Genomic DNA, 12,711 nt, shown 5'->3' with positions numbered 1-12,711 from the left:
ACAGGAAGGGTGTAAATAAGGTTGAAAGAGTGGAGAGAAGGTTCACAAGGATGTTGCCGGGACTTGAGAAGCTGAGTTACAGAGAGAGATTGAATAGGTTGGGACTTTATTCCCTGGAGCGTAGAAGATTGAGGGGAGATTTGATAGAGATGTACAAGATTTTGATGGGTATAGATAGAATGAATGCAAGCAGGCTTTTTCCGCTGAGGCTAGAGGAGAAAAAAACCAGAGGGCATGGGTTAAGGGTGAAAGGAGAAAAGTTTAAAGGGAATATTAGGGGGGGCTTCTTCACGCAGAGAGTGGTGGGAGTGTGGAATGAGCTGCCGGATAAAGTGGTAAATGCGGGGTCACTTTTAACATTTAAGAAAAACTTGGACGGGTTCATGGATGAGAGGGGTGTGGAGGGATATGGTCCAAGTGCAGGTCAGTGGGACTAGGCAAAAAATGGTTCGGCACAGACAAGAAGGGCCAAAAGGCCTGTTTCTGAGCTGTAATTTTCTATGGTTCTATGTCTGCATCATTGTAAATCACCTGCCAAACTCCAAGCACTGATTTATTTAACCAATTTCTCCTCAGTTAACCATATTGATTTTCTCAAATTTTTAACTGTCAAGACAGGTGAGAAAAATCTATTGCTACCAGTCTGAAACCAGCAACTAAAATAGTGAGAATCGGGCAAATCATTGAAAGGAATGTGTTAAATTGATCAGCTATGCTCTTTTATCTGTCAGCGCACTCTGCAAGTACACTTAAGACTCTGAATGTAACAAACACACAAAAGTCTACATGACTCTCAATAAACTGCAAGTTTACTCAAAATATTGCCCGTGTCCTGTTGGAAATCCATTTGTTAATATTTATCCCAAGAGGGTTGCACTTTCGCTGGGGTTTGGCACCAGCACATTATTTCTCTCCAGAAGCATGCTCTGTTTGGTTGGGCTTGGCTCCTGACACTTTAGGCTGTGCACCAATGTTGATCTTTTTGGCCTGTATGTTTGAGATCTCTCTGTATGTAGAGTCCACCCATCTGCTTGGGAGTCCCTCCGTGCTTGATCAATTGGGCCAGTGGGCTGGTGTATGGCAGATGGAGTTCAATTTAGATAAATGCAAGGTGATGCATTTTGGTAGATCCAATCGGGGCAGGAACCTACCCAGTTAATGGTAGGGCATTGGGGAGAGTTACAGAACAAAGAGATTTGGGGGTACAGGTTCATAACTCCTTGAAAGTGGAGTCACAGGTGGACAGGTTGGTGAAGAAGACATTCGGCATGCTTGGTTTCATCGGTCAGAACATTGAGTACAGGAGTTGGAATGTCTTGTTGAAATTGTACAAGACATTGGTAAGGCCACACTTGGAATACTGTGTACAGTTCTAGTCACCCTATTATAGAAAGGATATTATTAAACTAGAAAGAGTGCAGAAAAATATTACTCGGATGCTACCGGGACTTGATGGTTTGAGTTATAGGAAGAGGCTGGATAGACTGGGACATTTTTCCTTGGATCATAGGAGGCTTAGTGGTGATTTTATAGAGGTCTTTAAAATAATGAGAATAGATCAGCTCAATAGTCAACATCTTTTCCCAAAGATAGGGGCGTCTAAAACTAGAGGGCATAGTTTTAAGGTGAGAGGGGAGAGATACATAAGAAACATAAGAACATAAGAAATAGGAGCAGGAGTAGGCCATCTAGCCCCTCGAGCCTGCCCCGCCATTCAATAAGATCATGGCTGATCTGAAGTGAATCAGTTCCACTTACCCGCCTGCTCCCTATAACCCTTAATTCCCTTACCGATCAGAAATCCATCTACCCGTGACTTAAACATATTCAACGAGGTAGCCTCCACCACTTCAGTGGGCAGAGAATTCCAGAGATTCACCACCCTCTGAGAGAAGAAGTTCCTCCTCAACTCTGTCCTAAACTGACCCCCCCCTCTATTTTGAGGCTGTGCCCTCTAGTTCTGGTTTCCTTTCTAAGTGGAAAGAATCTCTCCACTTCTACCCTATCCAGCCCCTTCATTATCTTATATGCCGCTATAAGATCACTCCTCAGCCTTCGAAACTCCAACGAGTACAAACCTAATCTGCTCAATCTCTCCTCATAATCTACACCCCTCATCTCCGGTATCAACCTGATACAAAAGGATCCAGAGGGGCAATCTTTTCGCATACAGGGGATGCGTTTCTGGAACGAGCTGCCAGAGGTAGTAGTAGAGGCGGGTACAATTTTGTCTTTTAAAAAGCATTTAGACAGTTACATGGGTAAGATGGGTATAGAGGGATAAGGGCCAAATGTAGGTAATTGGTATTAGCTTAGTGGTAAAAACTGGGCGGCATGCACAAGTTGGGCTGAAGGGCCTGTTTCCATGCTGTAAACCTCTGTGACTCTATGTGCTCCTTCCCTGGCCACCTAGTCCAAGTTCTTGTGTGATCCTTCCCTACTGAGCTGGCCGGGCTGATTCCTCTACCACCAGTGAAGCTTGCTTGTCCTATTGTGGTATGTTTCTCAAGTCATTCTTACCAATGCTCTGGTAGGTATACAGTGGTACTTAATAGTTTTTGCAGAGTGTTATATATCAGCTTCAGACATGCCAAAGTCTACCATCGGAAGTAGAGGAAAATGATTTTAATGATTTCCACATGTCTCCACAGGGACTCTTCCTCAAACTTACTTTAAAGAACGAACTAAAAGCACTATTGGGATCAGTGTTTAAGTGTTTAAAGGTTACTTTTCAATTGAAGAATACTTAGGCTGGAAATCCCCCCTATTCAAAGTCAGCCAAGACAACATTCCAGTCTCAGCCTTCCTTGGTCACCTGATATCCCTACTGTGGTGTTTGAGTGATGGGCTTCAGTGGGGGAAACAAGAGTACTCAGTGTTTAGAGAGGCCTGGGTAAAGAGCTGTGGGATGCACTGTCACTCAGGGATGAGAAGGAAAGAAAGGAATGAAGGATTGATAGATTTGAATTTTTGGAACACCTTTCATTATCTCAGGACATCTCAAAGTGCATTACAGAATTTGTAAACCATCCATTCCTTGGTGTTTACATCTCAAACAGATTCTGCCCCATTCAGTTACATAAACTAGTCTACCAAATACTAGTCTACTATTATCTTAACAAACTCAACATTAAAACATTAATGTTCAACACAACGACACCAATTCAGATGAACCCAAATTTGTCCACTTCAGACTTCAGGTGCCACTTGCTGGTAAGTTCAGGTAGGTGCAGCTGCGTTCTGAAGGCTCGCTGGTTTATTTTATCCATAGTCCCAGAGTGGAAACCAGCAGGGGACCTTATGAATTTATCAAAATTGGGTTTCTAAAGTATCAATTTCAACACTTTAACTGGAACTTGAGTGGAGAAGGCACCAGACACCCCTGCTGCTCCCCAGGCTGAAACAGGCGTGCAGATGGAAGAGGTCCTCTACGGATAGAGGAAAATTGCTCCGCCAAGCCCCACAACCTCCGCTGCCCTGGAACATCTACCTTCTCTCCCACTGGACCCTCCCAAGATTTGCCTGATTGTTCCTGGCAGGCAGTCACCCTGTGTCCTCTTCCTGCCTGGGATGGGTGGCATTTAAATAATTCCCAAGAGTTCAAAGACTCTGTGCCTCAAACTCATCGACACCTCAAACTTAGGCCAGAAAGTGTGCTTCATGTCCATTCCGCATCCCTCACATCCATTCCAACTAGCCCAATGCTACCTCAGAGTTAACATTGGCCCTTGAATGCAGAACTGCACAAAGATAGTGAAGGAAGCCAATCTAAACTTTTAAGCTCGAACCTACACCCAGAGTAAATGCTTACTCTTGAATGAAACTTGTGTCAGGTAAGTGAAGAGTAATTTTTTTTTCATTGTCACAGGTAATTCAGAAGAATGGGGGAGATCTTATAGAAACATATAAGATAATGAAGGGAATAGAAAAGATAGAAGCAGGGAAGTTGTTTCCACTGGCAGGTGAAACTAGAACTAGCAAAGTCACATGGGAAACACCATCAATGCTGACAAAAAACTCAGCATTTGCATTAAGGGATGAGATCTGCTTCTGCCGACTTTTATTTTGCAACATTGATGAACATGGGAAAGCTTACTCCAATGTTGTTCATAAGAACATAACTAGGAGCAGGAGTAGGCCATCTGGCCCCTCGAGCCTGCTCCGCCATTCAATAAGATCATGGCTGATCTTTTTGTGGATTCAGCTCCACTTACCTGCTCGCTCACCATAACCCTTAATTCCTTTACTGTTCAATAATCTATCCATCCTTGCCTTAAAAACATTCAATGAGGTAGCCTCAACTGCTTCACTGTGCAGGGAATTCCACAGATTCACAACCCTTTGAGCAAAGAAGTTCCTCCTCGACTCAGTCCTAAATCTGCTTCCTATTATTTTGAGGCTATGCCCCCTAGTTCTAGTTTCATCTGCCAGTGGAAATAACTTCCCTGCTTCTATCTTTTCTATTCCCTTCATAATCTTATATGTTTCTATAAGATCTCCCCCATTCTTCTGAATTACCTGTAACAATTTTAGTGCATGCAGCTGTTTGTGTGCGTGTAGCTGTGTGTTTCTAGCTGTGTGTTTCTAGCTGTGTGGTTCTAGCTGCGTGGTTCTAGCTGCGTGGTTCTAGCTGTGTGGTTCTAGCTGCATTTTTGTACCGCATTGACCTGCAGCTTCTCTCTCACCTGCACTTATTTTCCTCTTTTGAATGCCAGGAAGACTCCGCTCTCCTCAGGCCTAGGTGAGTGAAGGAGTGATACATGGTCAGGTATGTGTCACTGATGCTGTGGATGCCATCTGGCTCATCATACACACTTTCCCAGTATGCTTTCAGGGCTGTCGTGCCAGCTGGATAGTTCCCAAACAAGTAGAAGTCCAGCTGACCAATGATCTCTTGGTTAACCGCAGCCTCAAACTTCCGAGCAAAAAATGTTGGTCTTGCCGTTTGCTGTGTGGATTAAAAAAGTTTGTTATTTTCATTTACTATCTGTCAACATCTGTGATGGTTTTGGCCATGTTCCTAAAGGATATCTATCACCATCCACCCATCCATCAGCATAACATCTACTCTTTCCACCATCGACGCACAGTGGTAGCTGTGTGTACCATCTACAAGATGCATTGTACAACTCACCAAGGCTTTGTCGACAGCACCTTCCAAACTCGTGACCTCGACCACTTCAATAGACAAGTGTGGCAAATACACGAGGGAACCACCACCTGCAAGTTCCCCTTCTAGCCACACCATCCTGACTTGGAATATATCGCCGTTCCTTCACTGTCGCTGGGCTGAACACCTAGGACTCCCTTCCGAACAGCAGTGTGGGTGTACCTACATTACATAGACTTCAAGAAGGCTGTTCACCGTCACCGACGCGAGGGCAATCAGGGATGAGCAAGAAATGCTGGTCTAGCCAGCAAAGATCACACCTCATCAGTTTCTCCAATCTTTCTCTAATCTGATCTCATCCAGGAGGCTTGCTCTCTGTTTTCTGAATCCCACTCTCACCAAATTCTTGACTGTCCGCCTTCCCTTCCCAGCCTCCCATTCCAGCTGACATCAAGTGCTGTCCTCTCACCTTTAATAGGAACATGGGACTTGGGGTAAGGAGTAGGCCATTCGGTGCCTTGAGCCTGCTCCACCATTCAATACAATAATTGCTGATCAGTTGTGGCCTCAATTTAACTTTCCTGATTACCCCTCCCCATAAACCTTTTCTATTTGTCCCGCCAAAGTGCACAAGTTCACATTTTCCCACTTTATTCTCTGACTGCCAAATTTTTGCCCACTCCCTTAAGCTATCTATGTTTGCAGACTCTCTCCCCGCTCTTGGCAACTTACGTTCCTTCCTACCTTGGTGTCATCAGCAGATTTAGCTACCATAGGTTCAGTCCCTTCATCTAAATCATTGATGTAGATCGTCAATAGTTGAGGCCCCAGCACTGGTCCCTGTGGCACTCCATTAGGTACAGCTTGCCAACCCAAGAAAAGAGCTATTTCACGCTATTCTTTGCTTCCTGTGAGGTAACCAATCCTCTATCCATGCTTATGTGTTATTCCCTCCACTATGTAAAATCATAGAATCCTAGTGCAGAAGAAGGCCATTCAGCCCATCGAGTCTGCACCGACCACAATCCGACCCAGGCCCTATCCCCATAAGCTCATGCATTTACCCTAGATAGTCCCCCTGACACTAAGGGGTAATTTAGCACGCCCAATCAACCTAACCAGCATGTCTTTCGGACTGTAGGAGGAAACCGGAGCACCCAGAGGAAATCCACGCAGACACGGGGAGAACGTGCAAACTCCGCACAGACAGTGACCCAAGCCGGGAATCGAACCCAGGTCCCAGTGGTCCCTGCTAACCACTGTGCCGCCCCAAAGCAACTTCTGATGCAGCATCTTATCAATGCCTTCTGGAAATTAAAGTACTGTAGAAAAATTGCTGTAAATGTTGCCTTTGCTCCCCCTCAATCTTCTGTTCACTATCACTCCATCTCCAATCTCTCTTTCCTTCTCAAGTGCTTGCGAATGTGGCGTTTCCTCCAAATGCTTTCGCAGTTCCCTCTGAGCCATTCCACATTAGCTCCAGTCCTCCTGACACTAAAATAACCCTAACTGAAGTCAGGAATGATATTCTGTATGAGTGTGTGAGCTATTCCGGTGGACTCCTACCATATTTGTGGTGGGAGTTGACCAGAATGGCTGGCACAACCTCAGCCCAACTACCAGAATGTGAGTTATTTTTGTAATCATAGAATCTTTCCAGTGCAAAAAAGGCCCATCAAGTCTGCACCGACCACAATCCCCCCCAGGCCCTATCCCCATAACCCCACGTATTTACCCTGATAGTCCCCCTAATAGTAAGGGGCAATTTAGCATGGCCAATCAACCTAACCCGCACATCTTTCAGACTGTGGGAGGAAACCGGAGCACCCGGAGGAAACCCACGCAGACACGGGGAGAATGTGCGAACTCCACACAGAAATGGGAGTTTCATTTGTAGTAATAGTAATGTTAGTACCACCGTGGTCATGTTTGTTAGCGAGTATTGAACTGAACCTGGAAGCGATGGAAATCCTGCGGTTTGAAGTCATTGGGGGAGCAGCCGCACCAGTCCACAATGTGTTTGTACTGGCATTTACAGCCTAACTTCCGATTCCAGTTGGTAATGCGCAAGTTGTTATCGACCATGGTCTCACAGAGATGACTATTCTCCAGCACCGTGTGAAAGAAGGACTGGATCAGAAAGACATTAAAAACGTTAGCATTTAGAAACACTCCCACTGCATGAAAAACATCTTAACACAACACAAGCTTTAGATCATGATGCATCCTGGATTTTTCAAGATGGGGGTGAGGGGGGGGGGGGGGCAATAAATTATTAAAACTGACAAAAATGTATCGTGAAGCCTCTGATTTATTTATATGGCAGTGTTTATGTGTAAAGATGGCAGCTGCTAATACAGATGATCATTTAACATTTCTCGCTTTGCAACAGTCTTTCTTTACTTAAGACAGCAACATTATTAGAGTGAGTTTAATTAGCTTTGAGTCATGGCAGTGTGATGCCCGCATGATAAAACAGCAATCCAATGCTACATCAAATACAATTTTCTGATCTGAGACTGATCGATTTTGGTTATCTAAGGATATTAAGGGACATGGAGTTAGATTACAGATTAGCAATAGTCTCATTAGAATCATAAAGCCATACAGCACAGAAACAGGCCCTTCGACCCAACCGCTCCATGCCGACCATGGTGCCCTCCCAGCTAGCCCCAATTGCCCGCCTTTGGCCCATATCCCTCCAATCCTTCCCCATCCATGTACTTATCCAAATGCTTTTTAAATGTTGCTACTGAACCTGCCTCTACCACTTTCTCTGGCAGCTCATTCCATATCCGCACCACCCTCTGCGTGAAGAAGTTGCCCCTCAGATCCCTTTTAAACCTTTCCCCTCTCACCTTAAAACCAATGCCCTCTAGTTTTCAATTCCCTGTCCCTGGGAAAAAGAGACTATGTGCGTTCATCCTAACTTTGCCCCTCATGATTTTGTGCACCTCAATCAAGTCCCCCCTCATTCTCCTATGTTCCAAGGAATAAAACCCATTGAATGGTGGAACAGGGTGGTTGGGCTGAATGGTCTCCTCATACCCCAATGACAGGGAGCAGTGAATGCAACTTCTGATTAATCTCATTCTGACGGAGTTGAATGCAACATGGATACTTACATAAAATATTGCTGGTATTCAATAAAACCATATTAGCTGCCAGTCTAAAGTATCAGCTTGGTCATTTCATGCAGCTATAATCCATGCTCAAATTACATGGTATGTGACCCACAATAATGCACCCATTCCCTCCTCAAAATTAAATGAAAGGCCAGTGAATATGGATTTTATCCTTGAGCAGTTTGATTGAATCCAAACAGTCACATATTTCACTTGAGTAAGCAAAATGCACGCAATTACCTGTCACCCTGTGAGCTTTTATTAAACATCCAGCAGTCAAAGCAACATAATGAGTAAAAAAAAAGACCCCTGGGAGAAAACAGGGGTCTGATGGTAGAAAATATGTAGATATAGAATCATAGAAACCCTACAGTACAGAAAGAGGCCATTCGGCCTATCGAGTCTGCACCGATCACAATTCCACCCAGGCCCTACCCCCATATCCCTACATATTTACCCACTAATCCCTCTAACCTACGCATCTCAGGACACTAAGGGCAATTTTAGCATGGCCAATCAACCTAACCCGCACATCTTTGGACTGTGGGAGGAAACCCACGCAGACACGAGGAGAATGTGCAAACTCCACACAGACAGTGACCCAAGCTGGGAATCGAACCCAGGTCCCTGGAGCTGTGAAGCAGCAGTGCTAACCACTGTGCTACCGTGCCGCCCTGTTTTTACAGTGTTTTATTGTTTTTACAGTGTGAGCAACATAGTAAAGGACAAGTCCTGGGACACAGCATTAAGAGCAGACTATTAGCTGATATATTTAAAAGCCATTAACTGGGCCTTAACCCATACTAACTGCTAATGGAGTTTATGTCTATCTTGCCATACAGTTAACTGAAGATAGAAGTGACATTATTCTATTTTCTTCTCTCCCCGCACTAGGCTTTGCCCTTGTTCCTGAAATATCAGACAAAGAAACTCCCAGGGACCTGTTTGTTTGTGTTGTAATAAGGACTTAATATTGCTCCTTCTGTTACTTCAGGCTGCCTCTAAACTGTTTCACAGTCAATGCACTCCAATTATAACATGTAACGTGCAAGTTATCTACCGTCCTCACACAGGTGGTGATTATTCTTCATGGCCGTGTGGAAGAAGGGCTGGGTTAAAGTCTTGGAGCTAAGCCAAGCATTCATAATAAGACCACCTCGAGAAACAGATGTCTGGCCACCTGTTTCTGCTCATACGGCTTGCAGATGACCTCATTATGAATGCTTGGCCAAACTCCAAGTTTCACTAATAAATTAGCTCACCAGGGGACTAATTAATTAGTGTCTGTATTAATTGATTGGCATATTTATGAGGTTATAATAGGTTACTCTTTCTTTGAACTCTTTCTTTCACTGCAGATTTATTTGGACAGGATTAAGAGGCATGAAGTGAGGTAAAGCTTCAGTTATTGACAATATAATGACTCTCTCTGATTGGCACATTTATCAGGCTGTAAGATCTGAAGTAAAAGCAAAATACTGCGGACGCTAGAATCTTAAACAATAACAGACAACGCTGAAAAACCCAGCAGGTCTGGCATCACCTGTGGAGAAACAAAGTTAATGTTTTGAGCAGCATGACTCATAGATGCTGCCAGACCTGCAGATCTGTTCCTGCATTTTCTGTTTTCGTGTAAGATCTAAGATTTCTTTAAAAGCAGATTTCTGAATGGGTTTTTTTTTTAAAGGCATATTTCAAAACTTGCCATTGTTCGCATGTGGTTCTATATTGGTTCTATAGTACATACTGGCCGAGTAGGCATGCAGAATGCAGATGTCCAGGGAAGTGGCACAGAGGGAGCATGAGGAGTGGGTAGGAGAGGTGGACGGTTAGGATTATAGGTCTAAACAGCCTTCAATGTGACTGGGCCTAGGTCAGGCCATCCAACCAGCCTACCTCAGCACACACCCATCTACATGGCTGTCTACAGAGGTGACATGGGCAGCACGGTGGCACAGTGGTTAGCACTGCTGTCTCACAGCGCCAGGGACCCGGGTTCAATTCCCGGCTTGGGTCACTGTCTGTGTGGAGTTTACACGTTCTCCCCGTGTCTGCGTGAGTTTCCTCTGGGTGCTCCGGTTTCCTCCCACAGTCCAAAGATGTGTGGGTTAGGTGGATTGCAAAATTAACCCTAGTGTCAGGGGGATTGGCAGGGTAAATATGAGGGGTTGCGGGAATAGGACCTGGGTGGGATTGTGGTTGGTAGGGATTCTATGACAAGCCAGACTCCATTCCCTCCACCGTCTCCCTGGAATGAAAATACAGCAAGCAGGGGCTGGATTAAAGAAGCTGGGTCAGGAAATTCCCTGACATCTGGAGTTAGTCAGCATCCACAGAGATAATGAGCATCTTCACAAAGCAAATTCTCTGCCTCTGTTGTTATCCAATGAGTTGAATTTCTGTTTGTTTGAAAGCAACCTAAAATCCTCTGAAGCAATTCTTCAGTCAATCTGCACATTTCATCTCTGACCAACAGTGCGCTTCGTTTCGATGTGAGTGGTTTTGGCAGATGATGGAAACTGGAACATTGAGTAGAAATCATTTGAATTGTTAAGATTACACCATCACCATAGCTAAACAGGACCCTGGAAATAACATGATGCAGCAGTCTGCTTTACTCCATCTCTCCAGACAGCTGCTGTTAAAACAGGAAGACAAAAGTTCATCCAGAGTCAGATTTGATAGCATATCCCGGCCACAAATCTCTGAAGCACTCTGCAGGACAGCTAGTTATTAAACAGCTCCCTCCTGGCCCCATGGGCTTTATACCTGTGACATCAGATGGCGATGCATATCCCTAGCCCTAGGGATATTCCAATCTATGTTTGGGAGATTTTAATTTCCCAAACATAGATTGGAATATCCCTAGGGCTAGGGGTTTGGATGGAGAGGAGTTTGTTAGGTGTGTCCAGGAGAGTTTCCTGACACAGTATGTGGATAAGCCTACTAGAGGAGAGGCTGTACTTGATCTGGTGCTGGCTAATGAACCTGGACAGGTGGAGGATCTCTCGGTGGGTGAGCATCTTGGGGATAGCGATCATAATTCTATCTCCTTCACGATAGCATTGGAAAGAGATAGGATCAGGCAGGCTAGGAAAGTGTTTCTCTGGAGTAAAGGGAAATACAGTGTCATCAGGGAGGAAATTAGACGGGTAAATTGGAAGGAGGCATTCTTGGGGAAAAGTACCGAAGGAAAGTGGAGGATTTTCAAGGAATGTTTGTCTGGAGCTCTGCATGACAACGTTCCGATGAGACAGGGGGGTGTTGGTAGGGTACGGGAACCGTGGTGCATGAAGGTTGTGATGAACCTGGTGAATAAGAAAAGAGAGGCGTACAGAAGGTTCAGAGAGCTAGGAGGTGTTAAGGATTTAGAGGAGTATACGGGATGTAGGAAGGAGCTTAAGAAGGAAATTAGGAGAGCGAGAAGGGGTCATGAGAAGGCCTTGGCGGGTAAGATTAAGGAGAATCCCAAGGCTTTCTACAAATATGTCAAGAGTAAAAGGATGAGATGTGAAGGCATAGGACCCTTAAAAGGTGAAGGGGGAAAAGTTTGTGCGGAACCGTTAGAAATGGCGGAGCTGCTTAATGAATACTTTACCTCGGTATTCACGGTGGAAAGGGATCTGGGTGGTTGTACTGCTGGTTTGCGGTGGACAGAAAGGATCGAGCATGTGGACATAAAGAAAGAGGATGTGTTGGAACTATTGAATGGCATCAAGGTTGGTAAGTCGCCGGGACCGGATGGGATGTACCCCAGGTTACTGTGGGAGGCGAGGGAGGAGATTGCGGAGCCTTTGGCGATGATCTTTGCATCGTCGATGGAGACGGGAGAGGTTCCGGAGGATTGCAGATGTGGTCCCTATATTCAAGAAAGGGAACAGGGACAGCCCGGGTAATTACCGACCGGTGAGTCTAACCTCAGTGGTTGGTAAGTTGATGGAGAGGATCCTGAGAGACAGGATTTATGATCATCTAGAGAAGTTTAGTATGATCAAAAGTAGTCAGCACGGCTTTGTCAAGGGCAGGTCGTGCCTTACGAGCCTGGTTGAGTTCTTTGAAAATGTGACCAAACACATTGACGAAGGAAGAGCGGTGGATGTGGTCTATATGGACTTCAGCAAGGCGTTCGATAAGGTCCCCCATGCAAGACTTCTTGAGAAAGTGAGAGGGCATTGGATCCAAGGGGCTGTTGCCTTGTGGATCCAGAACTGGCTTGCCTGCAGAAGGCAGAGAGTGGCTGTGGAGGGGTCTTTCTCTGCGTGGAGGTCAGTGACCAGTGGAGTGCCCCAGGGATCTGTTCTGGGACCCTTGCTGTTTGTCATTTTCATAAATGACCTGGATGAGGAAGTGGAGGGATGGGTTGGTAAGTTTGCTGACGACACCAAGGTAGGTGGTGTTGTGGATAGTTTGGAGGGATGTCAGAAGTTGCAGCGAGACATAGATAGAATGCAAGACTGGGCAGAGAAGTGGCAGATG

At 45.2% G+C, this 12,711-nt stretch overlaps 1 protein-coding gene across 1 annotated transcript in view; it reads right to left on the bottom strand.

Annotated features, from left to right (window-relative positions):
• Positions 1-12,711, bottom strand: part of xylt1 (xylosyltransferase I) — a 271,771-nt gene that overhangs the window by 44,551 nt on the left and 214,509 nt on the right. The window contains exons 7-8 of the mRNA XM_078240920.1: positions 7,064-7,240; positions 4,686-4,948 (exon numbers count right to left, since the gene is read on the bottom strand). Of these exons, the coding sequence (XP_078097046.1) occupies positions 4,686-4,948; positions 7,064-7,240 (440 nt within the window). The remainder of the gene's footprint in view (positions 1-4,685; positions 4,949-7,063; positions 7,241-12,711) is intronic.

This window comes from Mustelus asterias, chromosome 23 (genome assembly GCF_964213995.1).
Source record: "Mustelus asterias chromosome 23, sMusAst1.hap1.1, whole genome shotgun sequence".
NCBI lineage: Eukaryota > Metazoa > Chordata > Chondrichthyes > Carcharhiniformes > Triakidae > Mustelus > Mustelus asterias.
This window is presented reverse-complemented; position numbering and strand designations above follow the sequence as displayed.